Source organism: Euphorbia lathyris, chromosome 8 (genome assembly GCF_963576675.1).
Source record: "Euphorbia lathyris chromosome 8, ddEupLath1.1, whole genome shotgun sequence".
In the NCBI taxonomy this organism is placed as follows: Eukaryota; Viridiplantae; Streptophyta; class Magnoliopsida; order Malpighiales; family Euphorbiaceae; genus Euphorbia; species Euphorbia lathyris.
Window position 1 is genome coordinate 86709294 of NC_088917.1, and position 20091 is coordinate 86729384.

General features: G+C 35.0%; 2 protein-coding genes across 2 annotated transcripts; both read left to right on the plus strand.

The window, feature by feature from the left end:
- The first annotated feature begins 1706 nt into the window (after positions 1-1706).
- LOC136202733 (cell division cycle 20.2, cofactor of APC complex-like) lies at positions 1707-5868 on the plus strand. Its single transcript, XM_065993550.1, has 4 exons — positions 1707-2131; positions 2484-2762; positions 2847-3116; positions 4068-5868. The coding sequence occupies exons 1-4, from the start codon at positions 2015-2017 to the stop codon at positions 4779-4781; spliced, it is 1380 nt and encodes a 459-aa protein (XP_065849622.1). The 5' UTR covers positions 1707-2014; the 3' UTR covers positions 4782-5868.
- A 3861-nt stretch (positions 5869-9729) lies between these two features.
- LOC136204096 (ferric reduction oxidase 7, chloroplastic-like) lies at positions 9730-17609 on the plus strand. The gene is made up of 9 exons (XM_065995293.1): positions 9730-10304; positions 10397-10490; positions 10601-10801; positions 11607-11841; positions 12394-12721; positions 12815-13097; positions 13844-14099; positions 14684-15107; positions 16786-17609. Exons 1-9 carry the CDS (start codon positions 10088-10090, stop codon positions 16953-16955), a joined length of 2208 nt encoding a protein of 735 aa, XP_065851365.1. The 5' UTR covers positions 9730-10087; the 3' UTR covers positions 16956-17609.
- Positions 17610-20091: the final 2482 nt, after the last annotated feature.

The following is a 20091-nucleotide window of genomic DNA, read 5'->3' on the forward strand; positions in this document are numbered from 1 at the left end:
ACCTTCAACTTCGGGGGTACCGTATGAGTGCTTACGAACACGGAATCAAGTGAATCAAAAGGCTAAATCGAACTTTAGGATGTCAAAAACATATGTTTAGAAGGGATCGAAGGCTGAAACGAACTCTAAACAGACGAAAATAGGCCTAGAAAATTACTGGACGAATCTGGAAAAACTGGAAACAGAATGTTTAAAGAATTTGAGGTGTAAAGATTGTCTTGTAAATAGAGTTTTGAGCACGAAATTGGGAAATTAAATATACTAGATTGAACCTCAGGACGTCAGAAACAACTTTGTGGAAGGGATTGAAAGCAAAAAATGAATTTAAATGGACGTAATCGGGCTTCGAAAGTAATTGGACGAATCTAGAAAATTAATTCAGAAATAGAATTCTAACTAGGGATTGAACAAGCTAAGGGCTTAGGAAGGCTAAATTGGATTGGAAAAACTTGAAAAAAGACTACTAAAACTTGAATTAAAGCTAAGGAAAGTTAAAAAAGGAATTAAAGCTAGAACTAAATGAAGAACAAAGGGAAGAACTCAAGAACTAAGAACTAAGAATAGAGAGCATTGGAAGAGACTTTAGGAATGAGTTTTTGTTGTGTTGAGTGTGTGATTTTTTATGAGAGTGAGAGGGTCTATTTATAGTTTTTTGGAAGGGCAATTAATGTCATTTTTTCACCCCACCTCTCTTATATTTCTCTCAGGATTTCACTACAAAATGACACCTAATCAACCACTTAAACTTCCCTCAACCTCTTCCAACTTCCACCAACTAACATGCCACATCATTTAGCTAAGTCAAGGTTAGGGAGAGATTTAAGGATGGTCATAGGTGTAAGGAAAAGTTAAGTTTCGTGGGTCAGCTTTGGTTGCGGTTCGGTGCGCGTCGGAGAAACCGGATGAAACAAACGAAGCCTTGGAAATTAATTCCAGGGGTAGGTCTCGCCGAGACCTCTATAGGTCTCACCGAGACCTACCAAAACTTTATTTTTTTTTATTATTTGTTTTTATTATTTTTGTTTCCTTTTGTTTTCTTATATAATTTTATTTCAATAAACTTTCATTAAAATTAACTATATACTCTATTTACATACTTTTACATATATATTTACATAAATAAATAAAATTTATTTATTGGGCCAACAAATACCCCCCTTCTATAAATTGACTAGAATTGAAAATTTGTATACAAAATGGAAACTATACCCTAAAATTAAACACAAGCTTTCTATACATATGAAAATAAAATTTATCTGGGCCAACAGTTATAAATAATTTTTCAAATCTAAATTTCTGCATAAATTTTCCTAAATTTTAAAACGTGTAAATTTCCGTTTTATATTTGAGTCAAATACATGAATATCATAATTTGGATAACTGAGGCTGAATCAGTTGTTACCACAATTGAATTGAATCCACAATCCCAAACCACACGCAATGAATATAGAATCGCAAATAATTCCGCATGAAGCACCGACATAATTATAAACAAACAATAGTTAAAAGATGAATTTTCTCTTCATATTTTCATGTAAAAAGCCTATTGAATATTTGAACGTCAAAAACTCGAGTTGGGCTCATCACTTCTATTATCACTCATCCAAGGCCCATAGACAAAAGTGAGGGCATTCTGGTCAATCAAATTTTCAACGGCTCTTTCTTTAACGTAGTTAGCCGTTGCTTCTTTCCAAAACCCTCGCGGCGAACAGATCAGAAAAACCCGAACGCATAAAACCCTAGGAGCAATTATCAAATCAGTAGAAATTCATTTTGTGACACTCAATCGCTTCTATCTCTCTCGCTCTGGATTTTGAATAGCAAAGCCCTCTCCCTCAATTTCTTAATCTTCTGCTTAATCTTCGTTTGAGCATTCTGAATTGCAAAGCCCTCTCTCTCAATTTCTTAATCTTCTTTTTAATTTCGTTTTCTTAATCTGTGTTTTATTTCGTAGATTTATCAATTGATTGCATATTATTATTTGTTATCTCTATATTTTGTTGGTATTAACATAATGGATGCAGGATTCATGAGCTCTTCTTCTTCTTCTTCCTCCTCGATCTTGAAAGCAAATTCGAGATTCCCACTTCACGAGCAACGTATTCAGAGAAGGAATTCTAATAGTGAAAATGTAAGCATCTTGTTATTTTGGGATTCTTAATCAATTCGTTAATTGAGATTGTTAACTAATTAGTATTTTATATATGGATAGATTTATACCAAATCCATCAGCGATGGATATGGATTTGTTAATTAAGTATTATTTTATATATGGATGTAACAGTTGGATAGATTTATATGCGAATGGATATGGATATGGCTCAAAATAGAGCTTGATTGTATGATTCTAATTGTGAATCATCATAAGATTTTGTTATAATTTAGATTTGCCCTATAAATTCGGCTCAGAATAGAGCTGAATCGAATCTAATCATACGGTTTGAATCATTCTAATCACAGTGTTTTATATATGGATGTAACAGTTGGATAGATTTATACCGAATCGATCAGCTATGGATATGGATTTTGCACATTACATGTTAACGGAAGGTAAGAAAGGTAAGGAGGAAAATGGATTACCTTGCTCTCCATCAACTCAGGCTTACAGGAAGCAACTCGCACAAACTTTAAATATAAACAGGACTAGAATTCTAGCTTTTAAGAACAAACCTCCTGCTCCTGTTGAATTGATTCCTCAGCAACACCTTTCCTCAGCTAATCTCCAACCCAAACCTATCAAGCCTCGTAGACACATTCCTCAGGTTGCTTTCTCTCTTTTTTTACTCTTCCTTTTGCTTACATTATATTAATTGGGTTAATGCTGATACAGTAGTTTTCTGATTTAGAGTTCCGAGAGGACATTGGATGCCCCTGATCTTGTCGATGATTTCTATCTGAATTTGTTGGATTGGGGCAGCAGCAATGTTCTAGCCATAGCTCTAGGAAGCACAATATATTTATGGGATGCTTCTAATGGTTCTACATCAGGACTTGTGACTATGGATGATGAAATTGGTCCTGTTACTAGTGTGAATTGGGCTCCCGATGGTCGCCACTTAGCTGTTGGTTTGAACAACTCTGAAGTACAATTATGGGATTCTGCTTCTAACAGACTGGTAAAGTTCCACTTGTGTTTCTGTTTCTATATGTTCCTTTCAGAGGTGTCAATTTCATGTTTGTGTTGAAATAGTGTTATCTCATATATATATATATATAGATATACACACACACTTATGGGTTTATACATGATATAAATGCAATTTTGTGTTACAAATTGTCACCCCTTTGGGAGATTAATGGGGGTTTGAACAGCTCTGAAGTCCAACTATGGAAATCTGCTTCTAAGTAAAGTTCGATTTTTTTTCTGTTTCTACTATCTTTGTCCTTTCATGTAGAGGTGTCAATTTCATGTTTGTGTCAAAATAGCTTTATGTTCCATACATACATGATATAAATGCCAGAAAAATGAATTTCCTGTTACAAATTGTCACCCCTTTGGGAGATTAATGGGGTTTGAACAACTCTGAAGTGCAATTATGGGATAATTATGGGATTCTGCTTCTAAATTTTCAGTTTGTAAAGTTCGATTTTTGTTTCAGTTTCTATATACTATGTATGTTCCTTTCATGTAGAGGTGTCAATTTCATGTTTGTATCAAAATAGTGTTATAAAGTCAAGAAATTTTCAATTGAATCAAGAATCCGTTTCTAAATTCGGTATGAATAAACCATCTTTCTATGTTATACTGTTGAAAATATCGACAATGAATCGATTTGATAGCTCAAATATCGTTATTCATGATATTGATCTAATTCAATATCATCGAGATGGAATTCATCCCATTTAGAGGCATCCTAGTTTTTGCGAAGTAAAGAAAAATGAAATGATGATATTATGGAAGTAAATATTCTTGCATTTATTGCTAGGGCACCTTTCATAGGTAATTTGAATGAAACATGTTCCATATGGTTTTATAATGATATAAATGCCAGAAAAATGAATTTCGTGTTACAAATTGTCACCCCTTTTGGAGATTAACGCGTTTGGTTTTGGTTTTTGTTTTGCAGCTAAGAAAACTGAAAGGTGGGCACAGATCAAGAGTAGGGGCATTGGCATGGAATAACCATATCCTTACAACAGGAGGAATGGATGGTCAAGTAATTAACAATGATGTGAGAATTAGATCACATATTGTTGAGACTTATAGAGGGCATCATCAAGAAGTGTGTGGGCTTAAATGGTCAGGTTCAGGGCAACAATTAGCAAGTGGAGGCAACGATAACCTTGTTCATATATGGGATAGATCTGTGGCGTCATCTACACAGTGGCTTCACAGACTTGAAGACCATACCTCTGCAGTTAAAGCTCTTGCTTGGTGTCCTTTCCAAGGAAATTTACTGGCTACCGGAGGAGGCGGTGCAGATAGGTGCATTAAGTTCTGGAATACACACACGGGTGCGTGCTTGAACTCAGTGGACACGGGGTCTCAGGTTTGCTCTTTGTTGTGGAATAAGAATGAGAGACAACTGCTTAGTTCTCATGGGCTCACTCAGAATCAGCTTACTCTGTGGAAATATCCATCCATGGTTAAAATGGGTGAACTCACTGGTCATACATCAAGAGTACTTTACATGACCCAGAGTCCGGATGGTTGTACTGTGGCCACTGCTGCAGGTGATGAAACACTTAGATTTTGGAATGTGTTCGGGGTTCCAGAGGTGGCTAAGGCAGCTCCAAAAGCAAGTAGGGAGCCATTTTCTAACTTGTCTCGAATCCGCTGATGAGACTCACTGGTGAACAACTGATTATGCATTTGGGGGGGTTCCAGAAGTGGCTAAGGCAGCTCCAAAAGTAAATTGGGAGCCATTTTCTAATTTGACTTGAATCCGCTGATGAGACTTTCTAACTTGATTCGAATCTGCTGATGAGACTCACTCGTGAACAGCTGATTATGCATTTGAGGTTCCAGAAATGGCTAAGGCAGCTCCAAAAGCAAATCGGCATCTGCTGATGAGACTCACTTGTGAACAAACTTGATTCGAATCTGCTGATGAGACTCACTTGTGAACAACTGATTATGCATTTGGGGTTCCAGAAGTGGCTAAGGCAGCTCCAAAAGCAAGTCGGGAGCCATTTTCTAACTTGACTCGAATCCCGTGATTTTGCATAATGATTCATTCAGCAAGCACAAAGAAGTTGTAACATCTCAAGCATGACTTTTCTAACCTGCCAGATGCTTTCCTGTGGATGTAGTCACTATGTGGCGAACCACGTAAATTTTTGTGTCCCGTGGATGTAGTCACTAATGTGGCGAACCATGTAAAATTTTGTGTCTTTCTGTTTTTTTTTTTTTTTTTTATTTTTATTTTTTATTTTTTTTTTCAAACAAACAAAATGAAGAAGCCTCAACCCCTCTCAAGTGTTGGTTGAAGTTTTGCATCCTAGAATTATGAAGCAACGAAAGGTGAACTTATGGATGTTTCACGTTTCCCACACGTTCTGATACGGAAACGGCAAAAAACGGGTACAATATGTTTTGGGGAACGGTTTCAGTATTATTAGAAATTTGGATACACAATTCCGTATAGGAAACGCTTTACCGAGACAAAAAGGGAATGTAGTTCCATTTCAGAGACAAAAACCGAGAGAAGTGGAGAGCAGTTGTAGAGAGGCAAAAAAAATAGACTCCTAATAGGAACCAAATTGACTCTCAAACTTCTCGATCTCTATAAATATGTTGTAATCTTCCCATAATTTCCTTCACGAATCACAAATTAGAATCTTCTTTTCTGTTCTAATCTTTTTCTCTGTTTATAGTGTTTTGTAGGGTAAATTTCATCAATGGTGTATAACATTTGCCTCATTTCACACTTTGGTGTACAACCTTTAATTTGTCTCACTAATATGTACGAACTTATAGGTGACCTCCCACTTTGGTGTACAGCCGGTGAAAATGACTGGTCAACGCGCCACCTCATCTTTTTCATTCAAATTATTAATAAAGTGGGACCCACAAATTATAAAAAAAACAATATTTATTATTTTTCCTTTTTTACCCTTATTTCTCCATCTCTTCATCTTCTTCCCTCTATTTCTTTCTTACTCTTCAAATTTCTTTTTCTCTCTAACCTCTCTCTAAATATTTTTCTCTCTCTAACTCTCTTCTCTCTATCTAACATGATCTGAAAGTGATCAATAACTAGCATGTATATTCTCATCAAGCCAAGATGTTCTTAAAGCCGTTAATAGCCTCACCTTTCTATTAGCCTTCACTGTTTTGCTCAACAGCGTTCAGCCAGTTCTCTCCGGTAATTACATCTCTGGTAAAAATGAGTTAATTTATGAATTAAATGAAAAATATGTAGGAGTGGCAGTTGGATCTGGATGGCAAAAATATGTGGCCTATATAAACTTGGGTTGCTACTATTTGATCGGTGTTCCACTCGGTTTCACTATGGGTTGGTTTTTTGATCTTGGTGTTACGGTAAGTATTTTTTTTTTTTTAGTGGATGGGTTCGAACTCAAATGTACCAATAGCTAAACAATTTGATTACAACATATATTATATAATATTTGAAAAAGAACAAATACAAATGCAGGGAATTTGGGCTGGAATGATTTTTGGGGGAACAGCTATACAAACCTTCATTTTGGCTGTCGTTACTATTCGATGTGATTGGGACAAAGAGGTATACTAATATAATCTTCTATTTCTAAATTCTTTATTATATCGAATTAAGCTGAAGTTTTTTATACTGATTTTGATAAAAAAATTTAAATTGCAGGCAGAGAAAGCATGCATGTATGTAAGAAAATGGTCTGAAGTAAAGTGAAGAAAAGATATAGGCAGTACAATTAAGAAAAGATATAGGCATATTGATCACTTTCGGATCATGTTAGATGGAGAGGGGAGAGTTAGAGAGAGAAAAATATTTAGAGAGAGAGGTTAGAGAGAGAAAGAAATTTGAAGAGTAAGAAAGAAATAGAGGGAAGAAGATGAAGAGATGGAGAGAAATAAGGGTAAAAAAGAAAAATAATAAATATTGATTTTTTTTATAATTTGTGGGCCCCACTTTATTAATAATTTGAATGAAAATGATGAGGTGGCGCGTTGACCAGGCGTTGGCCGGTCATTTTCACCGGCTGTACACCAAAGTGGGAGGTCACCTAAGGTTCGTACAAATTGAAGGTTGTACACCAAATTGTGAAATGAGGCAAATGTTATACACCATTGATGAAATTTACCCGTGTTTTGTATTGCTTTCCCAAACTTTAGAAGCAGCTTTCTCAATTAAAAGCAGCATTTGATAAATGCAAAATTGTTTATTTTAAAGCTGCGAATGCTGCTTTTGGAAAAAGTTACAATTTGTGTAGCTTTTTGAGGAAATAACTATCAACTTATTAAGAAAGCTGATATTATGCTAAAAAAAGGATGATGTTAAATTTTTTCATTGATAAAAATAGTCATAATTTTCAATGCAACTTAATATTGTATATTTTTTTTTATTTATTGACTTATAGAATTTTTATTGTCTTTTTACACTTAACAACCTTTTTCTGCAGCACTTTCAAGCTGAACATGTTTGGTTGGTCACAACAATGTCAAACCGACCATTACACCGCCACGTAGATTTTAGGAAGTTAATACGTTATTTTAAACAAGTTATGGGGTAAATTGAATATTTTAAAAATACAAAGGAGCAATTGATTTTTTTTTTACAAATACATGGGTTACTAGTGATGTATTAAGCCTAATTCAAAATTATACCTATCAAGCACAAGTTAAATGCACCATAAGTCATTGGATTTTCATAGTTGTCTTAAAATGATCAATCAACTTAATTTGTCTCAATAAAATCATTCAATTTTTAATTTTGTCTCAATTAAATCATTCTAGTGACCGTAAGAGCAAAAAGACACCGGAAAAGTGATATGCCTATCAAACTTAACTTTGAATTTTATCTCAATTAAGTTATTGCGGTGACTTTAAGAGAAAAAAGATACCGAAAAAATGATGTAACTATCAAACACGGATTAAGTGCACCATAAGTTATTGAACTTTCATAGTCGTCTCAAATAGTCACCCAGCTTTAATTTGTCTCATTGAAAATTTTCAACTTTAGATTTTGTTTCAATTAAGTCATGCTGGTGAATTCAAGAGCAAAAAGACACAAAAAAAGACGTGATTTCTACGTCAGCATTAATCAACTTTCATCATTATCAAAACGACATATGACTGCTACCTAGTTGACAACCATATGTCGTTTCGGCCAGTATTGAAAGTTGACTCATCAATTTTCTAGTGTTGACTTAGGGTCCCCTTTAGTTTATATGTTTGCTGAATAGATGTTAGTTGATTTTTCTAATTAAAAGTAGTTGTTTGGAAATTTTATTTTTACACTTTTTATCTACCATTTAGAATTAAAAAGCAAAACGCGGTTTCGGAAAATGGAAACAAATAGGCATTTAATTGAGATAATTGGAAGTTGGATAATTGCTCCCAGCTCTTTTAACTTGTCCAAATTGATCATTTTACCTCCAACTCATCGAATGTCCTATTTACCTCCTTAACTCTATAAAAGTGGTATTTCTCACCCCTTCAATTTGTCCATTTACCCCATCAACTCATAGGATGTCCTATTTACCCCCTTAACTCCATAAAAGTGGTATTTCTTACTACTTTATAGTGCAAAATTAATAGGACTTATTCAAATGAATTTGAAAATATTTTTTTTTAATATCAACTTTTTATTTTGTTTTAATTTGATAATTATATTGATCATTCACATGGTTATTACAATAATTAGATAATCAAAATTTAACTAGCCAAAAAAGTTGAAAAGAGAAAGAATTATTGAGATACAAATAACAAAAACATTAATATAAACCAGTTAAAAGACATTATATGTAGGGATAAGATACCAAAATACCACTAATATAGGTTTAACGATTAAAAAAGGGTTTAGGCTCGATAACGGATTGTAAGAGGTAAAAAATACCACTTTTATAGAGTTAAGGGGGTCAATAAGATCATAAGCGGTGAGAAATATCACTTTTATAGAGTTAAAGAGGTAAATAGGACATTCGATGAGTTGAGAGGGGTAAAATAATAAATTTGGACAAGTTAAAAGGGTGAGAAATACAATTTTTATGAAGTTAAGAGGGTAAATATAACATTTGGTGAGTTGGAGGGGTAAAATAATAAATTTGGACAAGTTAAAGGGACTAGAGTAACATTGGGCCTAATTTTATTGAGCCAAATTCAACATTTTGAGACAACATGAAAAGTTGTTGAGTGACCAGCCATGCATTTTAATCCATAAAATTTACCCCCATCCATTCAACATTTCAAAGTTGAAACTAGTTGATTGAAGTGACAATGGAAGAAAATGATGAACTTCCCACGACTAGGGATTACGGCCGAGAAAAAGAAAAGAGATTCAAAGCGAGGAAACTGAATCCATAGCTCCAACCAGAACTATTGGGCAAAACTGTTACTAGCTTTTTCTTGCGGATGATGTAAGTAAAACCCCTGCTGAAATTAAGTATCTGTATTTCGTATGGGTGAAGAATAAAAAGACGCAAACGATTTTTCCATGTCGTTTTCACACAGATAGATCGATAATGCAGGTTCGTTCACATGATTTTTGTGTGGTCTCTTTTTTATTTCTTACGTTTTCTACATTCTACATTTATAAGTAATGGAGTTTTGTCTTTTTAATCATAACTGCTATTATGTGGTGAATGTTCTTCCTTCGTGTCTTTAACTTTTTGGTATCTACTTTAGTGGCAGATATTGCATTTCCTATCACTTCAATTTTATCATCGTACACTGTATATACAAAGCTGATTTTTCTTCAATTTGTCTGGTTGCCTTTTATGTTTTTTGGATTGAAACCCTAAGTGCTTATTAGTTGTTCTTAAGTGGCTCTGATTTTCCCTCCCTTCAATTTTTCTTATCTACTATAGCATTGGTTTTACTTGTACCTACCTCTTCCACAAATTTTGGTTCTGTTATTACCGTCTCTTTATAAATCTGAAGATGAATTACTGAGTAAGAGGACTAAAACAATTTGGTTCACTTGCCATGGATCAATTCTCAGCTCAGGAACCTCTTCTTTTGAATAGTGGAGTAAAGAAGACATCTCTCTTTGTATCATCACTGAAATTGATTATCAAGATTTTGATTTGGGCAATTTTCATTGCTTGGGTTGCTTTTATCTTTCTCTATCCTACTGAATTAGGCAATGGATTGTTTGAGAAATGGATTCATGCTACCCAAGGAACCCTTTTTGGTCTTTCAGGTTCAATCCTTCTCTTTAATTTGTCTGTTGATTATCTTTGTGCTTGCTATGCTCAAATAGTCAAAATTGAAGTTGACAACTGCAAATTGCAGGAAGCATTTTCCTGTTTTTGAGTGGACCAATTCTTCTTATTGCATTTCTATCCATTGCACAACTTATCATTTGCGGGGAAGAGAAGTTCCAGCAGTATGTCATCTGTTAATTGGAAAATTATTCTATTGTTTTCATTTAGTCTCATCTCAATTCATGGCTCTAATCCACAAGGTATTTTGCTGTGTTTCGTGTTTTGCTCATAGGAAGAAGAATTTAAAGCGTCCAAGTGTCCGCTTATGGACATTTCCTGTTTTCGTCGATGGACCTTTGGGAGTTGTTTCTGCTGCCGAGTTCATTGGGATTCTCCTCTTTGGTGTGTATATTTTATGGGCTCTTTATACTTACACACTGAAGAATCTCAGCCTTATATCTCAGTTGCAGTTAACTGGTCGAGAGGAATGGTGGTATATTTCTGCTTTTTGAATGATAAAAACATGTATATTTTAGCATTTTCACTTCATAGTTAAATTGCAAGTTCTCTTCTTGGTTCTCTCTTCTTTCACAACTAAAAGGAACCCTTGATTTAGCTTTCTGCTCTTAGTGATATATACCTGCTACGGACATTTAGTTTAAGTTTTGTTTTTCCTTTTTTTGCTTATAAAAGAAAACTTATATAAGCATTGAGTAGAAAAATAAGATGCAGAACCAAAGCCACCATCTTTCCACCTTACTTGTATATAAGTAATTTTTTACGACCTTGACCATAAAAACTAATGATGAGTTTTTCCTTTACCGAAAAATGTGATATAGCTCAAGTATGGAAACGAAAATTGCATTCTAGTCCAATTACAGTATGCCAAGCAAATTTTTATTGTAAATTTATAGAAAAATTGGGATATGAGTCTTACAGAGACAGCTATAAGCATTTCATTTTCCCATATTTAAAGATAAATGGCTACTAACCTTTTGTTCTTGGTCTGTTGATCAATTTGACATGGATACACTGGCTATATAGTTAAGTTTCATGCTATATTATGTTTATTTCTGTTATTTGCATCCTTTTTTATTTTGACCTGGAATTTGGAGTGCAAAGCTAAGGCTTCAGGAAATATGTTTAAAGATTAGTCAATTGTCTATGTTAGCTATTTGCATTGTTGACTATGCTACCTAGGATAATTCATGATTGATTTCTAAGTAGTGAACGTTGCAATTCCGTTTCTTATAAGACTGATACAATTTGCTGAATCTCATGTAACTCAAATATTGCAGCATTTGGCTGATAGAATTGACGGGGCTCCGACTTGGCATGATTGGATTATTTTGCATGGTGTTTTTGTTTCTTCCGGTTGCAAGAGGATCGGTTCTACTTCGCCTCATTGATATTCCTTTTGAGCATGCCACGCGATACCATGTATGGTTGGGACACTTAACAATGCTACTCTTTACCCTTCATGGGCTTTTTTACGTGATTGGATGGGCAATGAGCGGTAAACTCCTTCATGAAGTGAGTCTTCATGCTTGATTCTTCCTCCTGCTGTTTCTTCTTATGCTTTCATAAAAATTGGTACAGCCATTTGCATTTGTTCATTTATTTTTGCAGATTCACTTGTTTTTTTTTTGGCTTAAACCATACGCAGCTCCCTAAATTTGTCAATTTTGGTTATTTTTCCCCTTGAACTTACGGGACGACCTATTTGCCCCCTCAACTATTTAAAAGTGGTACTAGCAACCCTCTCTTTTCATTATAACGGAAACAATCATGACATGTTCTCATTGCGGGGACGCGTCGTGCACCGGCCATACCGCTTCTTGATTTCTTCTAATGATATAAATATTACTTCAGTCTAATTAGAACTGATCTAAGGTGCATTCACTAAATTTATCAATCAGTAGTATTCTCTCAAGCAAGCAATGTGATTGTTAGGGTAGTATGTTGCATGTCGTGGTTCGAAAGACTTTCTGAAATTGCATTTTTAACATGCCTACAGTACGACAAGACCTTAAACGTATACCTTTCTTTGTTGTCTTCTTTAAAATTGTGTACTCATTCATGCAGATATTGGAGTGGGCAGATGTTGGCATTGCCAATCTTGCTGGAGTTATAAGCCTTTTGGCTGGACTTTGTATGTGGGTGACATCACTTCCTGGTGTGAGAAAGTGGAATTTCGAATTGTTCTTTTACACCCATCAACTATATGTGGTTTTTGTCCTCTTCTTGGTATTCCATGTTGGTGATTTTATTTTCAGCATATCTGCTGGTGCAATATTTCTTTTCATGCTCGATCGGTTTTTGAGATTTTGCCAATCACGAAGGACTGTTGAGGTAGTTTCAGCCAAGAGCTTTCCCTGTGGAACAGTAGAATTGGTCATTTCAAAACCAGAAAGTAATGATATGATATTCCTTTACTTTTTATATTTGAATATTTCCTTAGTGACTGGCATTATACCGATTAAAATTCTCTTGTTTTCTAATGCAGATTTGAGGTACAATGCCCTTAGTTTTATTTTTCTTCAAATTCGGGAACTATCATGGTTGCAATGGCATCCTTTCAGCGTCTCATCTAGTCCTTTGGATGGTAAAAATCATTTGGCAATTCTCATAAAGGTTCTCGGAAAGTGGACAGATAGGCTTAGAGGAAATATCATCAACATATCCGAGAAGGAAGCAACAGAACCTGAGGACCAACATTCCGAGCTGCATTCCATGATTACAGCTTCTGTTGAGGGTCCATATGGGCATGAAGTACCGTACCACTTGATGTACGTATTTTTATCTCTAAATCATGTATTTCTGCATTAGTGATAAATAATAGGGTAAACTCCAAAAAAAATCCATGTGCTTTCACTTTTTGTCAAATTGGTACCTGTAATTTTATTTTTGTCCAAACTAAGACTAAGGTTTTCGTTTGCACCCATGAAATGACTGAGGTTTTTCGATTTACTAAAAGCAAGGACCTCAAAATTAAAATGAGCGTTGACGACCTCAAAATTGAAAAATTCAATGATTTGATGATATTCTAAACAACTTTAATTCTTCAACTTTTTAATTTTGAGGAAGTGTTATTTGGTGATTAGAGAGAAAGTGGATGTTTAGAGTGAGAAAGCTCCAAAAAATGATGATTTTGGAAAATAAATTTGGTTCCATAGTAAATGTGGTACTAATTCTTGGATTTTTCTATTTTGAGGTCATTAATTGTCATTTTTATAGTGTCAAACTAAACGATCCTCGTTTTTAGCAAAACGAAAAAGCTCAGTCACCGTTTGGACAATTTTTTAAAGCACATCGTTTTTTTTTTGGACTTTACCCTATTTATAATACTTTTCTGGTTATGATTGTTTTTTAACACCTTGAAAATTCATTTTATTTTGAGCAATTCCGATGTTCTAGAAGATAGTTAAGCATGTATGCAACTGGTTATGTGGGATTACTGGAAAAACTTAGGGTCTTTTACTGCATTTTATTTTGTTTTACTTATCAACTGATCTGGGTCATATTGTTGTCTTAGGTATGAGAACCTCATTTTAGTAGCAGGTGGCATAGGCATTTCTCCTTTCGTTGCAGTCTTGAGTGATATTCTCCACCGTATTGATGAAGGCGCTCCGTGCTTACCAAAAAACGTATTGGTTGCTTGGGCTGTGAAAAATTCAAATGAGATTCCTCTTCTTTCAACCATTGACATGGAGTCAATTTGTCCCTATTTCTCAGACAAACTTAATTTGGAGATTCATATTTATGTTACTCGTGAATCAGATCCCCAATTGGTAGGTTCGATTATATTTAGAAGCTTTTGCTATTGCCTCGGGTTAAATGCATTGTAGGTCACTGTCTCATGGTTGTCTCAAAATGGTCACTCAATTTCAATTTATCTCAATAAAATCACTCAACTTTGAGTTTTGTTTCAATTACGTCACTCCAGCTATTTTATTGGTTAAAAGGCATCAGAATGATGCCACGTGTTGGTTATTTTTATGAAAAAAACTAATTTTTTTTTCTTCATAAAAATAACAATACATGGTTGCCTGGTGACGCATATGTCGATGTCATGTATCGTTTTGGTTAGAGATCTTAGTTGACTCATGATGATATGTCACTCATGTCATCATTTTGATTCATTTTAATCAATGAAATCGCCATGTCACCCATGTCATCATTTTGATTCACTTCAATCAATGAAATCGCCAGAGTGACTTAACTGAGACAAAACTCAAAGTTGAGTGATTTTATTGAGAGAAATTGAAGTTGAGGGACCATTTTGAATGTTCAATGACCAATGGTGTATTTAAACCCTATTGCCTCAATTTACTTCTCGTTCATGTTCAAATTTTACACTTGGACTTGTCTACAGGAAGAGGGAGTAGTGCACCAGCTTACAAATTCTTGTATCTCCAATGCATCCAAGGGATGTGGTATGTCAGTATTGGTTGGCACCGGTGATAACATATGGTCCGGACTTTACATTGCTGCATCCACAGTAGGGTTCATTATTTTTCTAGGATTGTTAGACGTGTATTATGTGAACCCGTATGGCATACATTCATGGTGGTACAAAGGACTTCTTTTCTTGGCTAGCATGGTTGCTGGTATTCTTGTTTTCGGGGGTTCCGTGGTTTTTTTTTGGCATCTATGGGGTCAGAAAACTGCAGCTCAGGAGGAATATATGGAGGTCGGCTCTAAGGCTGACAAGGTGCAACTTAATGAATATGTAGCAAACAAGAATTTGCGTGCAAGTTCTACAATGATACAATATGGTTCAAGACCAGACTTCAAAGGTACGACTCCAACTTCTGTTATATGATTATATTTGAAATCCTAGAAAGTTCAACATGTTCATTTATTGTCTGTTTTAATGGAAGTATTAGCAGCAACAAATTCATAACATGATAACAGATTGCTTGACTTGCCGATTTTTGCCTCGGAAAATAATTGTTTATGTCATGAAAATGAGTACCCTATGCTCCTCTTTCGGGTTAAATTTTTTCTATAGTCACTAAAGTAGGGACTTTGTGCATCAGTGATCACTAAAGTAGTTTTTGACTCAATAAAGTCACTAAAGTAGCAAATTTGTGTCAATAAAGTCACTATGATCCGATCGGACAATTTCCACCATAGAAAAACCGTCATGGTTGCCAAGTCAACAACACCTCATTATATGTCTAATGCATGGGAAATTATTAGAAGCACCCGGTTCTCCATGTCAAATGGAGCACCTTCCATACATATTTTGCCATGTGTAACATGAACCCACACATATTATAAAAGGTCCACTATTTTAATAAGGGTAAATTCCAAAAAAGACCCTTGTGGTTTCACTTATTGACAAAAAAGGATCTGTGCCTTTTCTTTTGTCAAAATGGGGATTGTGTTTAAGACCGTTAACCAAAACGCGAAAAAACAGCTAACCCCGTCAACTGAGCTGATATAGCAGAGGGTATTTTTGTCCAGTTTTTTTTTCTTTCATATAAAATGTCTCTCTTTCCATCAATAATCGATCACCAATTCAATTTAGGGTTTTTCCCCAATTTCTTCATAGATTGAGAAACCCTAGAAGTTAAATCCTAAATTGGGGAAAACCCCTAAATTAAATTGGTGATCGATTATTGATGGAAAGGGATGCCTTTTCTATGAAAGGAAAAAAAATTGGACAAAAATACCCTCTGCCACGTCAGCTCAGTTGACGGGGTTAGCTGTTTTTCCGCGTTTTGGTTAACGGTCTTAAACACAATCCCCATTTTGACAAAAGAAAAAGCACAGATCCTTTTTTGTCAATAAGTGAAACCACAGGGTTTTTTTTTGGAATTTACCCTTTTAATAATTAAAGGGGGTCACAATATATGTATCCAAATGTGATTCGGGGGTCGTCCAAGTGACATGGAAGACCGCATGCTTAATATAAGAACTCTGCATGCATGTCGCCATATGGCAATTAAATTTTTTTTTTTTTCAAAAGATAAATGGATCAATTTGGGATACAGATTACGAGTTAGAATATTCATAAAATCATTTTTATAATTGTCACATGGCATTATTGGTTGCCACGTGGCAACACATGTCAAAAATATTGTCAGGTGTCCGGTGGCCTAGATGGTTGGATCTGGTTATAGTGACTCTAGTGGCACAAATTTGCTACTTTAGTGACTTTATCGGGTCAAAAACTACTTTAGTGACCACATGTGTACAAAACTATGTACCCTCCTACTTTAGTGACTATATAAACTTTTTGCCCTGCTACTTTAATTATCAGACTTCAAAGGTACAACCTTTTGTCGCTCGTACTTCTGTTATATGATTATATTTGAAATCCTGGAAAGTTCATTTATTGTCGTTTTAATGGAAGTATTAGCAACAAAGTCATAAGAACATGATAACAGATTGCTTGACTTGACTGGGTCATGAAAATGAGTACCCTATGCTGCTCTTTCTTTGCTGATTTGCAATTTCAAAATGCAGAAATTTTTGGATCTGTATCAAAGCGTTGGGGCCATGTTGATATAGGCGTCATTGTTTGTGGTCCTCCAACTCTTCAGTCAAGTGTAGCAAGAGAAATCAGGTCGAGAAATTTCATGAGAGAATCCGGTGACCCGGTTTTCCATTTTAACAGCCATAGCTTTGATTTGTAGGATCATCTTGCAAGATTGTCTAAGTTTCGCACCGGAAAACACTAGGTCCTACAAATCGAAGCAATGGCTATTAAAACGGATTATCATACAGTAGTCGTATTGTATGATCTACATATTTTATAGGGATAAGCTACCAAAATAGTCCTATGGTTTTTCGGTTGTATCAATTTAGTCTCCATATGCAAAATAGCACCTACATAGAAAATAGTACCAATTTAGGTCTCGATAAAGAAATGTGACACATTATTTATATTACTTTATTAAGTTCTTATTTCTCTCTCCACGTATAGTTGGCATAACATAACTGAGTAATATGAATGACGTGTCATGCCTAAATTGGTACTATTTTATAAACGTTAAGCCTATATTGATGCTATTTTGTACGTGGGGGCGTAAATTGATACTTCCGAAAAGCATTACGCGTATTTTGCCTTATCCCTATTTTATATGATATAAATGACAGAAAGCTTGTATTATAAAGTGTAAAAATACATGTCTATAAATAGAAGAGGTTGTTATCTCTCTACTTACTGTGTAAATGTAACAAATATTACATTATATATAGTTAGTACATTTGTAAATCTATATGTTGGACAGGCTTTTTGCTTGTCTAGTTCTGTTCTTGTGCTATAATGGGAACTTACCTTCATATAATTGCTCAAGTTTATTTAGTGAACTTATTCCAACTTCATTAATTGTTGGAAACTTCATATTTTTGCTTCTATATATATTGGGTTACATTACACCTATGATTCGGTCTTTGGGAAGGGAGGCGGATGTCTCCGTGGGTGGAACCTACGGACACTTTGGGCTCCCCCATAGTGCGGGTTCTTTGTGAGACGAGGTTTAACCATACCGACGGACGAATTGATAGGATGCTTGATGTCCAAAGATGATAGACCCTTTCGGTAGGAGTTGGCTGGCCGAGACTTGGAGAATCTCAGCACCAAACAGGGCTTTGGCCTGGCTCCGACCTAGCCTCGTGACATTTGGTATTTTGCACTTTCATCGTGACTCACGAATTTTACACTTTGCCAACATTGTGACTTATTTTAACGTTGATCAATATGATCACTCCAATAACAGGTAATCCTCCATGGTAGAATTGGTAGAAATGATATTATGAGCAAGAAAATTTTGGTTTTGAAGTCATTTAGGTGTTTTTTGGTTATTATAGAGAAATATTCAAAAATTATGATCGGAAAAATTAAGAATGATGGTTTCATGGAAAATATGGTTCTAAACATTTTGAATTTTGAATTTTTTTTTCATTTTGAAATCATCATTAACCTTTTTGACGTGGTCAATATCAAAAGGAGTTGTTATGTAAGCAAAATGTAAAGTTTAGAGCTATAATGTTTGGTTTTAAATTTAAGGGTCATAATGAAAGTAAATGTAAAATTCAAGAGTCACAAGTGTATTTTACCTCTTTTTTTTTTATTGAGCAAGCCAAATCTTATTCTAAGATCCTGATGTTGCAACTCAATTAAAGATCTTCCACTCAAATTTTGAGGGTAAATTACATACGTGGTGTACAACTTTTACCCTAAATTACACTTTGATGTACAATCAAAATTTTGTCACATTAAACCGTATAAATTTCCGGTGACCTCCCACTAAAGTGTACAGCCGGTTTTTATGACCGGTCAACGCTGGTCAAAGTTGCCACATCATTATTTTTTATTATAGCATTAAGAAAAAGTGGGACACACTCTTTATAGAATTGCTAAAATAGCCTTATCCCTTATAAATTTACTAAATTACCCTCATCTTCTTCATTCAATCTCCATTTCTCTACCATTTCTCTCTCTCGCTCCTCCCTCTCTTTACCCTCATCTTCTTCCTTATCCCTTACGTGGCTGTCTTTTTCTTTATCTTCAATTTCAAATTGCCTTCAAATTTAATATCAATTTCCAAGATTTTCCATGAGATAATGTCAGAAAACCGTGGGTTTAGGTCTCTACTTCAACACCAAACTAAATTCATCCAAAAACAATGAATTCCCTCCAAAAATTATTCGCCGATGAAAGGCTTTCATCATTCCAAGAAACGTTTCAATGTCAGACAAGAACAATTTCCTAAATTCATTTGCCATGATCTTAAATCAATCAACCAGACCACTCACAAGCCAAAAGGCTCATCCAAAAGAGTGATTTCAGAGTCGGAGAAAATCAATTTCAAGGCATAGTTGGAAGGACCTTGAGCAGGAGCAAGAGATGAATCCGCCATTGATGAAGCTGATGTAAGAGCTTTAATTTCTATATTAACTGGGTATATAGGAAGATATGAAAAGATTTGAGTTTCCGGCAGATGATTCGAAACAAGTGTAGAGATTGTTTGAGTAGAAAAAGAAACGATTTTGATGATGGGGTTGATGGGGTTTTCGCTGATATTGAATTGGGGATTCAAAGCATTAGATTAGTAAAGCGATTAGATTAGTAAATTTAACCATTTGGGTCTGACTGGGCATATGTGGGAGAGAGAGAGGATTGAAAGAAAAATGGTGACTCGGAATTTGTAGAGAGAGGAGTGAGAGAGAGAAATAGGAGAGAGAGGGGGTTGAAGGAAGAAGATGAGGGTAATTTCGTAAATTTATAAGGGATAAGGTTATTTTAGTAATTCTATAAAGAGTGGGTCCCACTTTTTTTAATGCTATAATGAAAAATGATGATGTGACAACTTTGACCAGCGTTGACCGGTCATAAAAACCGGTTGTACACTTTAGTGGAAGGTCACCTGAAGTTCGTACGGTTTAGTGTGACAAAATTTTGGTTGTACACCAAAGTGTGATTTAAGGCAAATGTTGTATACCACGTATGTAATTTACCCTAAATTTTGACAAGTGGCATCCTTTTATCCTAATCATTCAATTAAAAATAGCCCAGTAATCGTTGATGTGGTTGAATTTTGAAAGTCCATTTGTCAACTCCTGATTCCACAGAAACAGGATTAAATGAGACTGTTTTCTGGCTAATCTGCTTCGATACCTAAATTTATAAAAGGATTGGAGGATAATCACAATCAGTAAACAAAAGATATAATGTAAACTTAATCGAATGAAAGGTAGTAATATATTTGAGCTGAACTTACTCTATTTATACTGTTGTCGACCTGTAGAAGACAACTATGAGTTGAG

Coding starts and splice junctions, on each gene's coding strand:
- LOC136202733 (XM_065993550.1), top strand. CDS start 2,015: ATGGATGCAGGATTCATGAGCTCTTCTTCTTCTTCTTCCTCCTCGATC. Junction 2,763..2,846: donor CTCGTAGACACATTCCTCAG/GTTGCTTTCTCT, acceptor TTTCTGATTTAG/AGTTCCGAGAGGACATTGGA. Junction 3,117..4,067: donor ATTCTGCTTCTAACAGACTG/GTAAAGTTCCAC, acceptor TTTGTTTTGCAG/CTAAGAAAACTGAAAGGTGG.
- LOC136204096 (XM_065995293.1), top strand. CDS start 10,088: ATGGATCAATTCTCAGCTCAGGAACCTCTTCTTTTGAATAGTGGAGTA. Junction 11,842..12,393: donor GCGGTAAACTCCTTCATGAA/GTGAGTCTTCAT, acceptor TCATTCATGCAG/ATATTGGAGTGGGCAGATGT. Junction 14,100..14,683: donor GTGAATCAGATCCCCAATTG/GTAGGTTCGATT, acceptor ACTTGTCTACAG/GAAGAGGGAGTAGTGCACCA.